A 22,725-nucleotide genomic window follows, 5' to 3' on the forward strand; every position below is an offset into this window, starting at 1 on the left:
TTATAATCGTCATCCAGAGGAAGAGTCAACACTTGGGGCTCACAGACTTAATCCCCATTTTCCAGATGAGGTAACTGAGGCCCAGTGAAGTGACTTGCCCAAGGTCACACAGCAGACAAGTGGTGGAGATAGGATTAGAACCCAGGTCCTTCTGACTCCCAGGCCCATGCTTTATTCACTAAACCACACTGCTTCTCAACTTTCTTTCTTCACTTCCCTTGAATGCCCCAAACTCTCCCATTTGGGAATGTTCTTGGGAAGCAGTTGAGTTCTGCAGTGAACAAGTCTGAGAGTTTTTTAGGAAACACACACGCTCCGGTAGGCCACTGCATTACTGCGAGAATGACCGTAATGCCCTTGCTTTCGTAACTTCCCCCGAATGTCCCAAATTCTCCCATTTTGAAATAATAATAATAATGTTGGTATTTGTTAAGCGCTTACTATGTGCAGAGCACTGTTCTAAGCGCTGGGGTAAACACAGGGGAATCAGGTTGTCCCACGTGGGGCTCACAGTCTTAATCCCCATTTTACAGATGAGGGAACTGAGGCACAGAGAAGTTAAGTGACTTGCCCACAGTCACACAGCTGACAAGTGGCAGAGCTGGGATTCGAACTCATGAGCCCTGACTCCAAAGCCCGTGCTCTTTCCACTGCGCCACGCTGCTTCTCCTAATGCTCATGGGCAACACTTGAGTTCTGCGGTATACAAGTCTGAGAGGATTTTTTGGTTTCTTTTTTTTGGAAACCCACACCGTACACATTGGGATCAAATTGGGGTTAGACGTCACAGACACAAAAACCTGGCTTCCCTGAAGAAGACCATCAGATGTGACAGGCGGATATTGACCTTGGGGTCAAAGCCGAGGTAGAGCGCTGTTCTCCACTGGGGCTGGACCTGGAGGTCAAGGCCGAAAAGGGGCCTCTCCCACCTAGTAATACCTTCCCTAGCCTGGCAGGTACTTTTCCCTTTTGAGTGCTTGGTGTAATATTTATAAGCACCAAGATCGATTTGTCTTTTTCTTTTTTTTTTTTCTCCAGCACTGAAATGTTATCTGTTACCCCATTTTTTCCTTAGAGTTTCTTGCCAAGTCATGGTGTTTTCTTTAGGACCAGTCGATCAGCGAATCGTATTTATGGAAGCAGCGTGGCCTAGTGGAAAGAGTCTAGGCCTGGTAGTCAGGAGGACCTGGGTTCTAATCTTGATTCTGCCACGTGTCTGCTCGGTGACCCTGGGCAAGTAATTTCACTTCTCTGGGCCTCCGTTACCTCATCTGGAAATTGCAGATTAAGATTGTGAGCTCCACCTGGTACAGGGCCTATGTCTAATCCGACTACCTTGTATGTACCCCAGTCCTTAGAACTGCGCTTGGCACATAGAAAGCACTTAACAAATACTACAATTATTACTATTATTACTAAGTACCAAGTATTATTACTTAGTACTAAGCACTTGGGAGAGTACTGAAGTGCTGTAGTGCTCAAGTCTGCTCGAAGACCTCACTGGCAAGTGGAGGAGAGTGGAATAAAGGAAAAGATTTCCATCTCCCTCTGGTATTCCTGTGAAGAAAATTGTATTAAAAGGGCCACTACTAAGAAGCATAATTGTGGTATTTGTTAAACGCTTGCTATGTGTCATGCACTGTTCTAAGCACTGGGGTAGAAACAGGCCAAACAGGTCAGATGTGGTCCCTGGACCACATGGCGCTCACAGTCTGAGGAGGAGGGAGACCAGGCGTTGAATCAGATACAATATACCCAGCATTCAGGCAGTGCTCTGAATACCATGTGTAAGCTCGTCGTGGGCAAATAACGTGACTATCAACTCTTTTGCAGCGTATTCCTCCCAAGTGCTTGGTACAGTGCTCTGCACACAGTAAGAGCTCAATAAATTCCATTGATTGATGGATTGGAGCCCAGGTTCAGAGGGACTTAAAGGAGCTCAGCATCTCCGAAGCAATGAGACAACGGGGTCAGGGACCCTGCTAGAGAAATGTTTTCAGTTCATTCATTCAATCGTATTTATTGAGTGCTTACTGTGTGCAGAGCACTGTATTAAGCTCCCAAGAGAGTATAATATAGCAATAAACGGGCACATTCCCTGCCCACAACAAGCTTAGCCTTTTGCCAAATCTTCCATGTGCCATTGTTATGTGACACTGCAGGCCTGGTGTATGTCCAGCATGGCCTAGCGGAAACAGCACAGGCCTGGGAGTTGGGAGACCTGGGTTCTAATTGCGGTTCCACCACTGGTCGGCTGGGTGACCTTGGGCAAACCACTTAACTTCTTCGGGCCTGTTTTCTCATGGGTAAAATGGGGATTTGATACCTGTTCTCCCACCCTCTTAGTCTGTGGGACTTGGGCTGATCTGCTTCTGTTTTATCTACCCCAATGCTTAGTGCAGTGCTTGGCACACTGTGTTAAACCAGCTGCATAAGTATGATTACAGTCCATGCTTCTAGGTGAACAATATCCATAGAGGCTGTCACTGGAGAACAGTGGCCAGGAAAATCTGAATGGTTGGCAAGCCCTTGTCCCATCTGATTATCTTGTACTTACCTCAGCGCTTAGAACAGTGCCTGGAACAGAGTAAGCACTTAATAGATACCATTATTATGCCCAGGGCTGTTGGAATCTCTATTTCAAGAGGAAGTTTCTTTCTGGGTATCTCTCGAGCATCATCCTAGTGGATAGAGCAAGGGCCCGGGAGTCAGAGGAACCTGGGTTCTAATCCCAGCTCTGCCACTTGTCTGCTGTGACCTTGGGCAAGTCACTTCACTTCTCTGGACCTCAGTTCCCTCATCTGGAAAATGGGGATTAAAACTGTGAGCCTGACCTAATTAGCTTGCATCTGCCCCAACACTTAGAGCAGTGTTTGACACATAGTCAGTGCTTAACCAAATACCATTATTATTATTATTATCATCATCGTGACAGATATCCCTAATACCACTCTGTGTCCATTTCATGTCACAGCCAAGACAGGGAAACTGTTCTTGTCTATCTGCTTCAAAGTGTCCTCCTTTGATTTTCTTCAGCCTCTTCCATTATTTTTTTTTTAACCTCTCCAGATTTTCAAAAGAAACAACCAGATGACGACTCTACTCCCAGCACAAGTAACAGCCAATCAGACCTGTTTTCCGGAGAAACAAACAGTGACAACAGCAATACCTCTTTAACTACAGCGACTGTTAACTCCAACCAGCCCCAGCTTTCGACAGAATTGAATGTAACTTCACCAAGCAAAGAGGAATGTAAGTACGAAGGCTTGAGGGGGAAGAGAGCAAGCATAGGCCAAGCTTAGCACCATTGGCTTGGTGGACAGATGAAATAACAATAATACTGATGGTATTTTTTAAGCGCTTACTATGTGCCAGGCACTATAGGCACTTAACAGTTACCATTATTATTATGGTTATTTAGTGTTTCTCAATCAGTGGCATTTATTGAATGCTTACTGTATGCGGAGCTTTGGACTGAGCTCTTGGGTGAGGACAAAACAAAAGAATAAGTAATAGATGATCCCTGCCCACAAGCACCTTACAAGTGAAAGAGACAGGCATTAAAATAAAATACTGATGATATGTACATAAATGTCAATAGTAATAATAATAATTGTGGTATTTGTTAAGCACTTACGAAGCGCTTGGGTGGATACATGCAAAATGTGTTGGAGAGATCCCTGTCCCACGCGGGGCTCACAGTCTCAATCCCCATTTTACAGATGAGGTCACTGAGGCCCAGAGAAGTAAAGTGACTTGCCCAAGGTCATATAGACAAGTGGCGGAGACAGGATTAGAACTCATGACCTTCTGACTCCCAAGGGGCAGGGGGCAATGGGTGACTATCAAAGTGCTTGAGGGGTACAGACCTAAGTGTGTAGGCAATTCAGAAGTAAGGGCTTAGTCAGAAAAGGACTCTTGGGGGAGATGTGATTTTATCTGGGTGTTAAAGATGGGAGAAGTATAGTCTGTCGGATATGAGAGGGGAAAGGTTTTTAAGCCAGAGGGAGGATGTGGACGAGGGGTCGGCGACGAGAAAGACGAGATCGAGCTACAGTCAGAAGGTGGGTGTTAGAGGAGTGAAGTGTGTGGGGTGGGTTGTCGAAAATCAGTGAGATCAGGCGGTCAAAAGTCTTTCTTTGCCAGAAACCCTCATGTTCCAAATATGTCTCATTCCCTTCTTTCTTCTCTTTCTTTCCCTTCCAGAAAGATCATAGAGCATGTGATCTCGCTGTGGAAGGAATGAACCCCACAGTGCTCTGGGAAGGAAGGAAGTGGTGTCTCTTGCGTATGCGGGGAACTCTCTCATTCCATCTCACTCCCTGACAGAGATCAGTCCTTGCACCTTTGTGTCACTGTGCTGGGGCATATATATATATATATACACACATACACATATATACATACACATAAACATATATATATATATATATATATATATATATATATACTACTTTTATTTTCTTTCTCTCCTTCCCCAAAGAAGATACAGGGAGAGAGAGAGAAAGATACAGGGAGAGAGACACACACACACACAAGATTTTTCAGAACACTGAACTTCTTGCCCATGTCCCTGCCTCTCTCTTCCAAGAAAACTCATTTTCTGTTCCAGACCATTGAATGGCACTTCTATGGGGAAGTTTCCAGGGGGATTGAGGCTGCCCTGAGTTTCCTTACTGGGGGTAAATTAGGGGCATTTGTGCATCATTTCTCCCCACCTTCAAAGGCTTACTAAAATCCCACATCCTCTGGCCTTCCCCAGCTCAGCCCTCTTTTTCCCAACTCCCTCTCCCTTTTGCGTCACCCTGGCATTGGGATTTGTACGTTTTATTCACCCCACCCTCAACCCCAAAGCACTTATGTACAGATCTGTAGTTTCTATTAATGTCTCCCCCTCTAGACCTTAAGCTCCTCCTGTGCTGGGAACATGTCTACCAGCTCCATTGTATTAGCCTCTCCCAAGCGCTTAGTACAGTGCTCTACATACAGTAAGCACTCAGTAAGGACCACCAATTGATGATGTAGGGACACATCATACACCTGCTATCCTTTTCTCTTTCTGCCTCTTCTCCTCTGCTTCCCCTTCTCCCTACCCACCTCAAATACCCGCACCAAAACCAAACAAACAAGAAAACCAAAAAATCCTCCTGACATTCACACTTCTTGCTAGAAGAAAAGAGTTATTGGAAGCGTTCCTTAAAGAAAGGGAAAAGTGATTTTGGAACGCAGAGTTAAAATGTTAAAAGGGGCACGCTGATAGTGGTCTCAGAAATTAATGGGACTGGACAGAAATTATGTGAATTTTACATCCCATTTACCAAAATGGTTCTAAATGCCACTCGGATGTCAATGGAAGAGAAAAATCTTTTCTGGGATTAAGCCCAGAGTACCATTTGGATTAAAACCAGATTCCCCACCACTGACTAGGTCATCTATTAGATATTGCCTTAAAATATTTCCCCATAGAAGCAACTCAGGAACCAGCTCATTTTAGTTGCTCTTATTGAAAAACGCAATTTTCATTCTAGGATTGCCGTTGTTTCTTTAGCGTTTAGTTGCCGATAGAGGCCAGCCTTAGAAACTCTGGGGAAAAAGCTGGGTGCTTTTAGAACGTGAAGAGAGCCTGTTAATGGGACAGGACAAAAAACACTTCAGCCAGGGCTCAAAAAGCCATCCATAGTTGGAGCATGATCACTTGGATTTTTGTACCCTTTCTTCAGCCCTCCCTCAGCCCCGTGCCCTTAGCCGTCATTCTTTTCTTTCTATTAATACCACCTGTCTCCCCCTCCAGACTGTAAACTCGTTTTGGGCAGGAAACATGTCTACCCACTCGGTTGTAGAGTACTCTCCCAATTGCTTAGTACCAGTGCTCTGCACACAATAAGTGCTCAAGAAATGCCATTGATTAATTGATTGAATGCTGAGGCCAGGGAAAGAGAGATGAAGGGTGGGGGGTGTTTAGAGGACCACCCCCCACACTTCTTACCACCATCAAATAGCTATTCAGCGCTCCAATCGCCAAATCCCACATTTCCGAGGAATCTTTCCACTACCTTTCCAACCCTTCTCTTCAAACTACCAGGCAGGTTCAAACCGTTTCGAGCAGTACTAAGACTGAGGATGGAATAAACAAACCAAATCACCAGAAACAGTAATCTCCAGTAAAGGATTTCTGGAACATGATGAACTTTGACTAGTGGTCCTCCGTTTTGTTAGGTGACAGCCCATTCATTCATTCAGTCCTATTTATTAAGCACTTACTGTATGCAGAGCACTGTACTAAGCACTTAATACAATACAACAATAAACAATGACATTCCCTGCCCACAATGAACTCACAATCTAAAGGGAGGTCGGGGAGACAGACATCCAAACAAATAAATAATATTACAGATATATACATAAATGCTGTGCTGTAGGAGAGCAAAGGGAGCAAGTCAGGACGGTGCAGAAGGGAGTGCGAGATGAGGAAAAGTAGTTTGGGAAAGCCTCTTGGAGGAGTTGTGCCTTCAATAAGCCTTTGAAGAGGGGGAGGGTAATTGGTAGATTTGCAGAGGGAGGACTTTCCAGGCCAGAGGCAGAACGTGGGCCAGGACTTGGCAGCGAGAAGGTGAGATGGAGGCACAGTGAGAAGGTTAGCACCAGAGGAGTGAAGTATTCAAGCTGGGTTGTAGAAGGAGAGAAGAGAGAAGTAGGAGGGGGCAAGGTGATAGACTGCTTTAAAGCCAATGGTGAGTTTTTTGTTTGATACGGAAGTGGATGGGCAACCACTCTTCTTTGGTGTCGCCGTCCTGCCATTATTTGGCAGTCAGCTTTTCTTTGGTCTCATTGATGTTGCAAATTAGAACAATGTTTTCATGTGCATGCTTAAATTTCAAAAATATCAAAAATAAAATGTGCCCCCCCCCCAAACCAGCCTGCCATATAGTAGCGTTTGAATCAACTCCAAGAGACCAGATATTGGGGAGGAGAGGCTGGGCTTATCCAGGAGAGCAGTTGAAAATACTACCTATTAAAAAAATGCTTTACGACTTCCTGCTGGGATGGCTTTAAGTGAAATACGGCAGTGAGATTTATTTCCAGTGCTGCCTGTTTCTCTCCCCTTCTCTCTAATGAAGCTCAAAGCCTTGCGCCGTTTATCAGAGATAATTATACAACAGATGGAGCTGTTCTGATATAAAATAGTCTCAAAGTGGAAGCTCCTTTTCCATAATGAAGAATGCCCAAACTTTAAATGTCTCTTTTGATTTGAATTTAAAGGTGTGTTTTCTGGGCATTTATTTTGTCGCTGGTTCTGTAAAACATGCTGCCTTGGTTACAGCTGGTTTCCAAGAAGATGGATATTTTGCAGCAGAGTATGATGATGTACAGCTATGTGGCGAACTGACTAGAATGACCATAATTCACTGGGAATCAATGGATGGGATCATTAAGTTAATCCCTGTCAGGGTGGAAAGCCTGAAGTGTTTTCTTACAATAATTTTTCAAGCTGAAGTGTCCTTCCTTCCTTCCCCTCCCTTAATAATAATAATAATTGTGGTATTTGTTAAGAGCTTACTAAGTGCCAGGCACTGTACTAAGTGCTGGGTGGATCCAAGCAGATCAGGTTGAACAGAGTCCCTTTTCCCACGTGGGGCTCACCGTCTCAATCCCCACTTTACAGATGAGGTAACTGAGGCCCAGTGAAGTGACCGGCCCAGAGAAGTGAAGTGACCTGCCCAGGGTCACACAGCAGACACGTAGCGGAGCTGGGATTAGAACCCATGACTTTCCGACCCACAGGCCCTTGCTCTATCCACTGTGCTGTGCTCCTTCTCCAGACTAATGACAATTTATATGTATTTGCAATATCAAACTGGGGGCAGAGCATTATACTAAGCGCTTGGGAGAGAACAGTGCAACTGAGTATTGTCTACAGGAGCTTGCAGCCTCCAGGCATTGTTTCTTTAGTCCAGGCAGGGCTGTAATCGGAAAAGTTTGTGAAGAAATCCCTCCCTCCTCCTCATGGTACACTATTCTAGTTGTCCTTGCTCAGATGGTACTTTTCATCTTCAGGCTTCTTGACTCAACTGTTTCTAGATAGCCGTCGAAAACCACGGACACTCCTCTTACTCATCTTTTGGAGATGCAGGGGGAGCTTACGAGAAAAGCCCCAAAATGTGTGTTGAATAGAGTTGACCAAATTTGGCTCTCCGCGATTAGCAGTACACCAGACAGAGAGAGCCACCCACTTCATTACGCTGGGCAAGTGGACAAGAATAGAGATTTTCTTTATCTTTCTACCTGGGAACATCCTAGGCAAAGAGTAGACTAGGATATTTTTGACAGCAGGAAAATTGTTTGGTTTCCTGTTTTCCAGGGTGCCGAAGGAGGCTTGAAAATGTTGATGAAATCCCGAACACTTTCTTAGAGATGAAGTCATCCAAAAGCTGTTTAGTAGTAGTAGTAGTAATCCTATATTAATAATAATATATTAATAATAATGTATTTAAGCACTTGCTATGTGTCCAGCACTGTACTAAGTGCTGGGGTAGGTAGGTATGAGGTAGGGTGTAAGGAATGAGATAATCAGGTCTCACATGGAACTTACAGTCTGAAGAGGAGGGAGAACAAGTATTGAATCTCCATTTTGCAGATGAGGGAACTGAGGTATGGAGAAATGAAGTGACCTGCCCAGGTTCACACAGTGGACAAGTGGTAGACCAGGGATTTGAACCCAGTTCCTTCAATTCCCCAGGCATGTACTCTTTCCAATGAGCTGCACTGCTTCTCTGTGCCAAACTAAGGAAAGTTGTGCCCGTATCCTAACAGGAGGATATTTGAAAAGTTCGAATGCCCAATCAATCAATCAATCAATCAATCAATCAGTCAGTCATATTTATTGAGTGCTTACTCTGTGCACAGCACTGCACTAAGCTTTTGGGAGAGTACAATGTATCAAAGTAGACACATTCCCTTCCCCACAGTTCAGTGAGACCACTGAAGCAGGATGCTTTGAATTTTTTTTTTTGAACTGTTATTTTAAAATGAACGTATTGAATCAGGCGCCCTTTGTTTTGATGGCAAAGTAAAGATCACAGGAAACAATCATTCAAAGTGGCATTAATCTGAGACTTCCACCTAGTTTTCCTTTCATACAGTTGAAGTAAACACGGAGACACGTGGCTGGTTTAAGGCTAACTTCAAAGTTCAGTGTGACAGAGTAAAATACCAGGATGAAAAGATTTGTATTTTAGCTGGTCCATCAGTTCTGATACCTCAGGGATCCTTACTTTCCATGAAAATGGCTTTTATTTTGTGTGTCAACACCTTTCCTTCCCCTTACGACCTTGTAGGGGCAGAGATCGTAAAGGGAGTAAAGTCTTTAATCAGCCTGTCAATCCTTTTTATCAAGTGCTTGCTCTGTTCAGAGCACTGTAGTAAGCACTTAGGAGAGTACAGTCTAACAGATACATTCCCTGCCTATTCATTTAGTCATATTTATTGAGTGCTTACTGTGTGCAGAGCACTGAACTAAGCGCTTGGGAAAGTACAATACAACAATGAATAATAAGCTTACAGTCTAGAAGGGGAGACAGACCATGAATTCTTTCCAAGAAGCTGCATGGCATAGTGGATAGAGCACCAGCCTGGGAGTCAGAAGGTCATGGGTTCTAATTCCGCCTCCACCACTTGTCTGCTGCGTGATCTTGGGTAAGTCGCTTAACTTCTGTGCCTCAGTTACCTCGTCTGTATAATGAGGATTGACACTGAGTGTCCCACCTGGGAAAGAGACCGTATCCTATTCAATTTGCTTGTATCCAACTCAGCACTTAGTACAGTGCCGAGCACATAGTAAGTACTTAACAAGTACTGCAGTTATTGCTAGTAATTATTATTATTATTATGATCATTTTATTAATAAAAGACCCATGCCAGTTGATTTTTGCATCTGATAGTATGCTGATGTAACAATATACTTTTTGGGGGGCTTTTTTCCTTCCACTTACTGTTCCAGCTATTTTTAGGATCAGGGAGCTCCAGTGAAAAAGCATAAGCCAAATGTAGAATTCAAAGCATTCCCCAAGCCTCAAACTAGTTGACATTTTGAAGTGTTAGTGTCCCGTCAGCTAATTGTAGCAAGGTTCGCCATGGCCCGCAGCCAATGCGAGTCACCTTTGGACAAAGCGTCTGGGGGGGGGGGGGGGGGGGGGGGAGTTGCAGGACTCCAGTGTTCAGAACGGGTTATGAAAGACCTTTTGAAAAGGTGGTTGGGGCCTGAGTGGGAGATGGTGTTTTCCATTTCTGTCTTAGCATCAGGAAAAAGGAAGATTTCTGAGAGCCTTGTCAAGTGCCGAAGCGCACTCTGCCTCTCGCTGGGTCAGAAGATAAAAACTGAGCAGCTTCTGAAAGGTTTCCATTGATGGGAGACAGCGTGGCGTAGTGGAAGGAACAGGGGCCGGGGAGGCCGAGGGCCAGGGTTCTAATCTCAGCTCCACCACTTGCCTGCTGTGTGACCTTGGGCAAGTCACTTCAGTTCTTCCTTTCCTGGGGATCCAGTAGCTGTTCTCCCTCCTACTTAAGACTGTGGCAGGGGCTGTGTCCAACCTGATTAGCCCATATCTACCTCAGCGCCTGTCACAGAGTAAGCGCTTAATAAATACCATTAAAAAACTTTCACTGACCATTTCCCTGTCCCTGCTTTTTAACCCTGTGTTTTAATATGAAATAAGGAAATATAGATGGATTTCTTCCCCAGTTCCATTTTCAGTTTAGTAATCGTGTGTTAGGTGGCAAATATTGTACAAAGGATGCAATGGTCATTTTCTGTATTTTCAGTATGGCCCAGGTAGTTTCTCTTCATTTAATCATATTTATTGGGTGGTTGCTGTATGTAGAACACTGTACTAAGCACTTGGGAGAGGACAGTATAACAATGAAAAGACACGTTCCCTGCCCACAACGCGCTGACAGGCTAGAGGGAGAACCACGTAGGCAACCCATCCTGGGTCTGTGCCCAGTGTAGACCCATTTTGTGGTATTGGACTCTTCCAAATGCTTAGTACAGTGCTCTGCACCCAGAAAGCGCTCAATAAATACCATGGATTTATTGACTGTAGACCCGGTCATCCTAGCAAGCTAAGGACATCAGAACCGGGAGCCAGTTTAGATCTCAAAACTCTTCTGTGAGGTAACGAGAATATGGACATTCTTAAAATTCTGGGCAATTTATATCAAATTAATAACCTTTGCAAATGGTTTAATTTGGGGGAGCGGGGGAGAGAGGACCAGTTTGGTGTCTTGTGTTGGAGATGGAGACGGGGAATGAGGTATTATCTGCCCAGAATATTTTTTGGAGTTTTGGATTCCCCCTCGTTACATCTTTATGTATTTGAGCTTTTAATCGATGGTGCTTTTCAAACTCCATTATATAGACAGATTGGGTATGTCTTGTGTGATTAAAGTAACCCATGAATTGCATGTTTGGGGTGAAATTTTGAGGAGCTTTTCAGAAGAGCTAGTTCTGTTACTTCTGCAAGCTCCAGCGTATTCAGTGACATCCAATTATGGGTATGTTAATCCGTTAATGTTTGCAATTCATCAGCGGCTCCTAGACTTTTAAAGGAAGACATTTCTGATGCTGAGGGAGGAGCTAGATGCTTCCGGTGTACTTTCGAAAGATGCGTGATGTTTACCAAGAAACAGCGTGGCCTACTGGTCAGAGCTCGGGCCCGGCAGTCCGGGGATGTGGATTCGAATCCCGGCTCCACCACTCGTCTGCTGTGAGAACTTGACCAAGTCATTTCACTTCTCTGTGCATCTGTTCCCTCATTTGCCAAAGGGGATGCAACCCTTGTTCTCCCACCTTCTTAGGTTGTGAACCCCATGTGGGACCCTGGTGATCTTGTCTCTCCCCCCAGGTGCTTAGCGGAGTGCTTGGCACATTGTAAGCACTTTAAATTATATCCCAATCATTACTTTTGTTATTATTACAGTATGAGCCAATGCAGACCGGTCGGAGCCACGTAGATTTTGTAAGGATGCAGGTATCTGAACCTTCCTTAATCGGACCCCCCCAGAGCCTGCGAAGGAAAGCTAGATGTTGTACAATCGTTCTCCAAATTGACCTTGGGACCTAGACGGTTTTGGTGGGTTCAGGTTCGGCAGAGGTGAACCTCACCAGGAATTTGATGGAGGGGAATCAACGGCCTGCTTAAAAAGGGTTGATGCATTTCTAATTAGTCCACAGTGCCTGCATTTGGAAATTAATTAGCTACTGTTATGTAAATGCCATGTTAATTAAGGGAGACTAGCGAAGCGGAATAAATCTGCGGCAGCAATGGCTACTTTTGTGAGCGATTGTTTTGCGGAGCTACAATGGAAGATGGAGGGGGAAATGTTTGTTTGATTATCGAGCTACAGGCCAACTTTTAACTGAGTGAAGCTTGATAATCCATTTGTCCTAATTGATGATTTTAGTGCACTCTGGTACTGCAGCCTCAAAGAGCTACTGATATCAAGAGCCAAAAATAACCAGCCATTGCAGCTGCATTAATAAAAGTCGGCACGGGTAGAGGAGGGCTGTGTGCATTTTCAAGGTTAAAGTGCGTCCCTTTTTCTCGCTCTCCTTGAATTTCGAGGGCCTAATGTCAACACCAGATGAGATCCAGTTGCCCTTAGAGTCGGTCGTTGTCCTGCCGTCCTTCGAAAGCACCGGCCTCTAGCCTGTTGATTTGCCCAAATGAATGGGCATCTGGGCTTTTGAATGTGCACAGAATATCTCAAGGGTGTCGTGACTGAAAATTTCAGCCTGGGTTGGCCCCACATTTTCTCATTCTGCAGAAGGCTTGGGTTTCATTTTTCCTCTTTAGCCGGGCGCAGCGCAACAAGCAGATGCTGGCAGGGGACTCTGTATTTACCTTTTGCAAGGCTGAAATTAGTACTGTTTGTGCAGGAAAATGCTTTGCTCTATTATAAATGCCTGAAAAACATTTGTAAGAGAAGAGAAAAGAGAAGCAGCGTGGCCTAGTGGATAGAGCACGGGCCTGGGAGTCAGAAGGACCTGGGTTCTAATCCCGGCTCCACTGCTTGTTTGCTCTGTGACCTGGGGCACGTGGTATCACTTCTCTGTACCTCGGTGAGCTGGGATTAGAACCCAGGTCACTGACTCCCAGGCTCTTTCCGCTGGGCCACGCTGGGCTGCTTTGGAATGAAAATGGGGTTGCAGAGCGAGTAGACTATTAAAACGTTCCGGTTTTTTAGTTCAGTGCAATTATTTTCCTTGAACCGCACAATGTTTTGCCAAGTCTTGTTGAAGAGGAGACCTGAACCTTTCTCTCTACCCACGAGTTCTCTTTGATTTACACAGAGTCATTTTAACAGTCCCGATTTTTAATTGACGATGTAAAGACGGATAAAACCGTAATCCCTATTGATAGAAGACTGATTTGGGGGGTCCAAAATAACCACCCAATTAGAGCGAGAGCCACTGTTCCCAGGCCTTAGTCTACTTAGGTCAGTCTTCCTTCAGAGTTCTCCATTTTAAGTGTTGCCCAATTATCAAAAGCAGGGATATATCATTACTGCCAGTTACATTTGTTATCAATTTATCTTAGCTCAGCTATGGTTTTATTTGCCCTGTAATGCGGTGAATGCGCTGAATTGGGTTGTTAGTTTAACAAGATCTCTGGAGAGCTCTTTCATGATGATACACATTGAAATATGCTCGCTGGCCTCCAAGTGATTTGCATACCAGAAAATCCTACCAAAATCCGTCCCCTAAAGTAAAAATGAGTAAATAATGTACTTTGTCCAGCTGAAATCAAGAGCGTACACATTTGTATTTAGGAAAGGTCATGTAGCACTCTGGAAAATTGGGGCCTGGGGAGGAAGAAGAGAGGATTTTTTATTTTATTTTATTTTGTGGTTCTTAAGCGCTGTGTGCCGGGAACTGTACTAAGCGCTGGTGGAGATACATACCAATCAAGTTGAACACAGTCCTTGTCCCACCTAGGGCTTACGGTTTTTATCCCCATTTTACAGATGAGGTCAACTGTGGCCCAGAGAAGTGAAGTGACTTTCCCAAGGTCACACAGCAGGCAAGTAGCAGAGGCGGGATTAGAAACCAGATTCTCTGACTTCCAGGCCTGTGCTCTTTTCACTAGGCCACGCTGCTTCTCAGGAACTCGGATAACATTCATCTCTGGCAGATTTTCAGTTGGGCTCGGTGGGGAGGGTGCAGAGATTGTGCAGTGGGTTCAAATGCACTGCATCAGAGAGATTAGAACCAGGGTGTTGAGGTGGTCTTGAGGTTGTACCTGGCTCCTTTCCAGGCACTGGAGCAATATTCAGAATGGGGTTATTCAGACTTACATAACTTACTCTGTTGGGGAGTGCTGATGTATACAAGAGAAGCAGCATGGCGTAGTGGAAGAGCACGGGCCTGGGAGTCAGAAAGTCAAGGGTTCTAATCCCAGCTCCACCACTTGTCTGCTATGTGACCTCGGACAAGTCACTTCACTTCCCTGGGCCTCAGTTCCCTCATCTGTAAAATGGGGATTGAGACTGTGAGCCCCACAGGGGACAGGGACTATGTCCAGCCCAATCTGCAGTGCCCGGCACATAAGCGCTTAACAAATACTGTAATTGTTATAATTATTATAAGGGCTGCTGTGTTAATCCCTTCCAACACTAGCAGTCCACATTTCATTGGTCTGTTTAGTGGACTGACATATGTAGAGGCCCATTTTCAAGGATATAAAACAGACTAAGAACAGATTTGCAAGGATGTTTATGTTGTACTCTATAAAATCATTTGTACGTCTTTCTCCTCGTCTGTCCCGCTATTTTCTTTTCTTCTGCTTTGCCTATAGATTGTGAGCCCCGTTAGAGACAAGGGGCATGTCTAATTCCCCTCTGTGTATTCTCTCTAGACTGAAAGCTCATTATGGGCATTGTGTGTGTGTTATATTCTATTGTACTCTCCCAAGCACTTAGTACAGTGCTCTGCACATAGTAAGTGTTTAATCAATGAGATTGATTCTCTCAGCACTTAGCGCTGACAGGGAGATTATTACTACTTCCTCTTTTCTCCCCTTGTCCTTACTTTTCCTTAATACTTTCTTGCCATCACCCGGGCCTGCTGCTTTTGCTATCCAGGAGCTATCAAAAGGATGAATTTGTAATTTCTAACCAAAGAAAGACGAGACACTAAGTTAGAGCACAGTGGGGAAGGCGAAGCTCTCCTGGCCTTTTGGGGGAGGTGGTGGTGTTTCTTGGCTTCTTACTCCATTGTCTGGCTTGGGGCCCACCGGTGGGTAATGTAGCACCTCAGATCTTTATCAAATTACATATGGAAATGTATGTTTTTATGATACTCTGAGAAATAGCATGGCGCACTGTATAGAGCACTGGCCTGGGAGTCAGAAGGACCTGGGTTCTAATCCCGGCTCCGCCACCTGTCTGCTCTGTGGGCAAGCCACTTCACTTCTGCGCCTCAGTTCCTTCATCTATAAAATGGGGTTTATGACTGTGAGGCCCTATGCAGGTCGGAGACTGTGTCCAACCTGATTATCTTATATCTACCTCAGTGCTTAGAACTGTGCTGGCATATAGTAAGCGCTTAACAGATACCGTAATTATGACAGTGTTTTATACAGCATGGACCCACAAACAGTGCCAGTGGATGAAAAAGAGTGAACAAGCCCAATGGACTGTAAATTCCTCGAAGCAGATGTGGGGGCCTAGACCAATTTGGGTTATTTTTCTAAGAGTCTGGTTCGGTGCTTTGCAGCAGGTGGCTCAGGAAAGACTTTGAATATGAACCAAGATTAGGTTTTGTCAGCAGTGCCTTAGGTGACGAGAGAGAGGATTTTGTTGCAGCATTCATTCATGCGGTTGTATTTATTGAGCACCTACTGTGTGCAGAGCACTCGCCCGCAGCCAGAGAGCATTCCTGGGGGTAATTCTGCTGTGCTCTTTGTATTTTCAGGTGGGCCCTGCATGGATACAGCTCATGTCTCATTAACTACGCCAACCAAAAGATCCTGTGACTCAGGTAAGGCCTTCCCGCCATTTTTTTTTCTTGTCATTTTTGATTGGGAAGGGATTTTGCCTGTAGTCCCAGCTCGGCAGCTCACGCACGACAGAGGTGGAAGCGATAGTTTTGAGAGGCAGAGTGGTCTAGTGGATAGAGCACAGGCCTGGGCGTCAGAAGGACGGGGGTTCTAATACCAGCTCCGCCACTTGTCTGCTGTGTGACCTTGGGCATGTCACTTCACTTCTGTGCCTCAATTACTTCATCTGTAAAATGGGGATTAAGACTGTGAGCCCCATGTGGGACAATCTGATTACCTTATATCTACCCCAGCACTTAGAACGGTGTTTGGTACATAGTAAGCACTTAACAAATACCATCATTATTATTTTATTATTATTGCAAACGGGAGCCAGTAACGAGCAGTAGGCATACAAAGTGAATAAGGTTGAAAGAATGAGAAGGTGGCCAAGTGGAAAGAACACAGGTCTGGGAGTCAAGGACCTGGGTTCTAATCCAGGTTTTGTCAGTTGCCTGCTGAGTGACCTTGAGCAAGTTGCTTAACTTCTCTGTGCCCCAGTTCTTCTGTTCACCCTCCTACTTAAACTGTGTGCCCCACTGGGAAAGGGACTGTGTCTAACCTAATTCACTTGTACGTACCCAAGCTCTTAGAAAAGTGTTTGTCACATAGTAAGTGCTTGACAGATACCCTAAAAGACAATATTGAAAATTTAATAAAGGCAAATTGATTTCCTTTCCAGATGACCAAGTTTTTGGGTTTGAGAAACGTGGGCAGTGCAGAACCATTCCATACCTTGACATCCCTCTACCCCTTTTGCCCTGTACTTTGTATTTCATCTTTGTGTGCCAATTAACAGAGGCAAGGGAACACTTTATAGAAGCACTTGGTGCCTAGACTGTAAATGCACTGTGGGCAGGGAATGTGTCTCTTATATTGTTGTACTCTCCCAAGCGCTTAGTGCATTGCTCTGCACACAATCAATACAATTGACTGACTGTCTGACCAGAAAATGGTGGGCCCAAAATGGCTGAGGTGAGGTTAGGCCCCTTCAGCCCATCCCCTATCCCCGCTTCCTGGAGTGAGGGTTTTCTCTCTGTTGAGTTACAGTAAATCATTCCCAAAAAGGACTCGGTACAAGAGGGGTCGGGAGACAACCCCTAACAATTTTTATGCAGATGTTGCTTGGTGAATTTCATTCCAGGAAGAGCGTTCCGAAGAATTTGGGAGGTGCTAACCCCCACCCCTTAACTCCAACCCCAGTCCAGTGTCTCATTGTTGGCCCAGTTGAGATTGGTAGGCTTAATCTAGAAATTCACATTGGTTGGAGTTACTGGGTAGGACTTGAAGATCCAGCCAAGTGTACAACCCAACTTCGCCAGAAATACCACAAATCTCTGTGGGCCACCATTATAGAAAAGTCTAGAAATGTCACAGCTAAAGGAGTTTGCCTATCTTTTACTCATTCAGTCGAATTCATTGAGCGCTTTCTATGTGCAGAGCACTGCACTGAGCACTTGAGAGAGTACAATATGACAATAAACAGACACATTCCCTGCCCACAACGAGCGCACAGTCTAGAGGGAGAGACACACCAATCTAAATAAATAAATTACAGATAATGGACATAAATGCTGTGGGGCTGGGAGGTGGGATGAATAAAGGGAGCGAGTCAGGGCGATGCAGAAGGGAGTGGGAGAAGAGAAATGGGCGGAGGGGGCTTAGTCAAGGAAGGCCTCTTGGAGGAGATGCGCCTTCAGTAAGTCTTTGAAGCAGGGGAGAGAAATTGTTGGTTTTGAGAAGGGAGGAATTCCAGGCCAGAGGCAGGACGTAGGTGAGGGGTCAGCGACTGTATTTGAGTACCTATCTTGTGCAGAGCACTCTATTGAGCACTCAGGAGAATACAAGTGCCCTCAAGGAGCTTTCACTCCATTGGGAGAGACAGATAGACACAAAATGCTCTACAGTTGGGGAAAAAAATGATAGTTACAGCCAGCTGTGTCAGGAGAGTAGCAGATAGATCAGTGAATGAATAGTTGTATAAACAGGGTAAGTAAATCAAGGGCAAGTGTGGAGGCTGGATTAGAGCCCAGGTCCTCTGACTCCCAAGGCCCAGCTACCAGGATGCATATGGTAGGTAGTCTGAATCTTTCTCTTATGAATCTTGTCAGCCACTCCAGTGCTTAGTACAGTGCCTGACACATAGTAAGCACTTAACAAAAGCCATATTGATTTTTACCTCTCTTAAGGGGGTAGGCCAGGTTTTCAACCTCTAATTGGGGCGGCTGTTGTGTGAACTCACGCAAAACTTAATGATGTCATTTTGTATGGGGAAATGGTGATCGTAAATGATTCCCTCAAAGCCTGGAAGAGTTAATTCACCTCTAAAAAGCAATTCCTTGCTCACTGTAAGTAAAAGCTTGTTTGCATTTTGCTCAGGATGGAAATAATGTCTCTGGTAATATCTCTTAACATGGGTACTTGTTAATTGGTAATTGGTAACCTTAGTGACCGGGGGAAATACATAGAAAGCACCATTTTCATCGAAATCCTTTTGTGGGTCGTACTGACTAGGGATTGTAGTGTAAACTTCCTTTAGTCTTAGATGTTCTCTTCAGCTGTATTTTGGCATTTTATAATTTGAGGTAAACATGTTAGGGAGAGGAAAGTAATCCACTGAAATAATTAGCAGTATATACTGTACTCTGTTCCTTTCAATATCTAGGACAAAGAAGTAAAATTGGCCAGTTAGAGGTACTAAAAAAAAAAAGAAAAAAAAGCCCTTCCGGGTGTCAATTTGAATGTCTGAGATGAGGAAATCTGCCAATTTGAACATTGCTGTTTGTAGTTAGCATGTGAGAGTTAAAATATAACACCTCCAAATTACTAGATAGATAACACATTTCTTTCAAGAGTTCAACTTGTTTTTCAAACACTGCCTTGTTAATTCTGACAGCATCCCTGAAAGGACCAAGGATTATGTGGTCTAGGGGAGAAGGCATTCATTCACAGTGTTGGCCTCATCCCTCTGCCCACTACAAACTTCTCCATCTTCCCTCAAGTTGTCAGGTTCTGCACACTGTAAGCACTCAATCAATCAGTCATATTTATTGAGTATTTACTATATGCAGAGCACTGTACTAAGGACTTGGGAAAGTACAGTACAACAGAATTCACAGACACATTCCCTTCCCATAACGAGTTTATGGTCTAGAGGGGGAGACAGACATTGATGAATAAATTAGTAGTTTATACCATATAACTCATAAATAGGTACATAAGCGCCATGGGGTTGAGGGTGGGGCAGATATCAAATGTCCAAAAGTCGCAGATGGAAGTGAAAGATGACACAGAAGGGAGAGAGAACCGAGGGAAAGAGAGCTTAATCAGGGAAGGCCTCTGGAGGAGATGTGACTTTAGTAGAGCTTTGAAGGGTGGTGGTCTGGGGTATATGGAGGGGGAAGAAGTTCCAGGCTAAGGGGAGGATTTGGGAAAGGGGTCGGCAGCGAGATAGATGAGACTGGGACGCAGCAATTAAGCTGGCTCTAGTGGAGCTGAGTGCACAGTCTGGGCTGAAGTAGGAGATCAACGAGGTGAGGTAGGATGGGGCAAGCTGATTGAGTGCTTTAAATCCAGTGGTAAGGAGTTTCTGTTTGGAGGCAGATGGGCAGCCCTTGGAGGTTTTTGAGGAGCGGAAAGACGTGGACTGAACGTTTTTGTTGATAAATGACCCGTGCGGCGGAGTGAAGTTATGGATTGGAGCGGGGAGACAGGAGGCCGGGAGGTCAGCGAGGAAGCAGATGCAGTAGTCAAGGCGGGTTAGGATAAGTGCTTGGATCAGCATGATAGCAGTTTAGATGGAGAGGAAAGGACGGATTTTAACAATGTCGTGAAGGTATTACCGACAGGATTTGGTGACAGATTGAATATGTGGGTGGAATGAGAGAAAGGAGTCGAGGAGAACGCCAAGGTTCCGGACATGTGAGATAAATGTGATTGATTGATCGGTCGATCGATGGCCCCTGCTTTCCTCAAAGCTGAGTCGGGGCACACAGAACCCAAGAAGGGTAGCTCATGAAAGTTTACTGTGTAAGCAAAGAGCCCCTTAAGAGGTTTTGGTATTGGAGATACACCTCTGTCCGTTGGGGGAAATCTCCTAAGGTGACTTTGTAAGTAAGAGAAACTGTACATTTTGGATTCCACGGTGCCATTTTGAGTTTATCGTTCATTCATTCATTCAATTGTATTTTTTAAGCGCTTACTGTGTGCAGCGCACTGTACTGAGTGCTTGGAAAGTACAAGGTAGCAGTAGAGAGAGACAATCCCTGCCCAAATTTGGTCGAGAGAGCATTAAACAGCGATCTGGGGGAAAAGGCAGTTGGGGTGGAAATGGCTTCACTGCCATTGTACCCCTGGAAAGACTCCATGGCATAGTGGGTGGAGCACGCACCTGGGAGTCAGAAGGTTGTGGGTTATAATCCTGGCTCCATTGCTTGTCAACTGGGTGACCTTGGGGAAGTCATTTCACTTCTCTGTGCCTGTTACCTCATCTGTAAAATGGGGATTGAGACTGTGAGCCCCACATGGAACAGGGACTGTGTCCAACTCAATTGGCTTGTATCCACCCCAGCGGTTAGTACAGGGCCTGGCACGTAGTAAGTGCTTAACAAATACCATCATCATTATTATAATTATTATTATTAAAGGCTCAGCCTAGTGAGCTGTGTTACACCAATGCCCAGCTGGGCAAAATTCCTCTGGGTGCTCCCTCCCCTTTCCCCCCGCTCAAATCTGTTGCTCCACAAATGGAACGAGAGCGAGACTTTCCTAGGAAACCTAGCAGGAAAATTGCCCCGTGTCTCATCACTTTTCCCCCTAATACAAGGCTCCGTTCTCTTTCCATTTGCAATCCTCTGTATGCAGGCAATAGAGGTCTGATTTCCTGATCAAGCTAAAACGATCGGGGGAAAAAAAACCCCAGAAAACATGTGTTTGCAGATGGGGAATAAGATCAGCAAAATCCAGCTCCACTACATATGTTCTTCCTATTCTTACTTTCCTTGGGGCAGTAACTGTTGGCATATTTTAACTACACTTCACATTATGTTGAGTAGATAGTGCTGTCCCTGATAGACTTGAAAAATGATGGTGGAGAATGCTGGGTGGATATTAAAAATGTGTTTGGAAATAGCCAAACAGGAAGTCAGATGATTCTGGGAGCTGAAATAAGGGAACCGGCAGTATTGCCTGAGATTAAGGCAGATGGGAGTTGGCAAATGTCCCATTAAGCCAAGGCAGGTTTGGGGGTTGTTTTTTTTTTGGTTTTCAATTTCCAGCCTGTGCAGTGACTGCTAGGAATCAAGGGCATATTTTAGTCTCCCAAGCACTTAGTACAGTCCTCTGCATACAGTAAGTGCTCAATAAATACAATTGAATGAATGAATGAATGAAAAGGGCAGTGGTGTCTTTCTATTTACTTGTGTTTCCTCCTGTTTTTCCCTCAGACGCTATTATCTAAAACATAGGAGGAAAAAGTTTATTCTCTGGGGATCACCCATTTCCCTTTAAAATGGCAAATAATGAAATAGACCAGCGCAGCCTCATGTTCATTGTTTTCCCCTTTTTATCCCTCAAACTTCATTCATGATGTTCCTAATTCCCATAGCCGGCCTGTATGATTTCATCGTCTCTGTTTACAAAGATAAGTGGAGGGGAAAAAAACCCCTCTTCTCCTAGGAGTTGACAAGACTGATGTGCTAAACACTTTCCAGAATACCTTTTGGAGCCAGTTAAAGAGAAATGTTACAATGAGGTGTGAGTTATCCAGTGGTTTGTATAAGATCTTTTAAATTGATTTAGAAACTAAAGGAGGATGATGTTGAACCAGAGGTTGCCACGTAAATCTTTGAAGCACCCTCCGTTGCCTATTTCATCTTCTAGTGGAGTCAATATTCACACGGACATTACCACCAGCACTCTCATTCTTAGCTGATCCTCACTCCCAGGGCTTCAACCACCCACCTGTGTGCGGCTGACTCCCAAATCTACGTCAGGAGCCGTGACCCCTCTCCTTTGCTTGTTCCAGGCCATAGTTGTGCCCATCTTCGGAGCTGGTCTGAAATCATCTCCCTTCCAGAAGGCCGCCCCATTTAATCACTAAAGTGTCCCTCAAAATGCCCCATCAGCCCCCTTCCCAATCCTCCTTTGTACTCAGTTGATAGTCTGTTAATTTCTCCTATTTGTAATTTATTCATGGTCTGTCTTCCCCCCACTAGATTGTAATCTCCTTGAAGGCAGGGATCATATATACTAACTTTATTGGACTCTCTGGAGGTCTTTGTACAGGGCTCTACATGCAGTAAGCACTCAATAAACACCACTGATTGACAGAGAGTTAAATTCTGTGGGTACACACTGTTTTGACTGGTACTACATAAAGTAAGCAAGCCTTCCTCCTGTGAGTTTTCTAGGCTCTGCTCTGATGATCTTTAAAGAGGGAATGTTTTGCTGGGGGTTAAATGGTATTTTTTTTTCCCTTTCAAGTGGAATTTTTTCCCTCAGGTCTGCAGCATCAGCACTTGAGACAGAAAATTAGAAATTTGACCTATTTATGAAATATGCAAGTTCCCATCAGGAGAATATTAGGGAAGATATAAACCTCTCATTTTTTATTAGCATTTAATGTTTCCAT

General features: G+C 44.6%; 1 protein-coding gene across 1 annotated transcript in view; it reads left to right on the plus strand.

The window, feature by feature from the left end:
• Positions 1–22,725, plus strand: part of ZFAND3 (zinc finger AN1-type containing 3) — a 214,705-nt gene that overhangs the window by 147,436 nt on the left and 44,544 nt on the right. Inside the window, exons 3-4 of the mRNA XM_029047294.2 lie at positions 3,070–3,252; positions 15,971–16,036. Coding sequence (XP_028903127.1) covers positions 3,070–3,252; positions 15,971–16,036 — 249 coding nt within the window. The remainder of the gene's footprint in view (positions 1–3,069; positions 3,253–15,970; positions 16,037–22,725) is intronic.

This window comes from Ornithorhynchus anatinus, chromosome 19 (assembly GCF_004115215.2).
Source record: "Ornithorhynchus anatinus isolate Pmale09 chromosome 19, mOrnAna1.pri.v4, whole genome shotgun sequence".
Lineage (NCBI taxonomy): Eukaryota > Metazoa > Chordata > Mammalia > Monotremata > Ornithorhynchidae > Ornithorhynchus > Ornithorhynchus anatinus.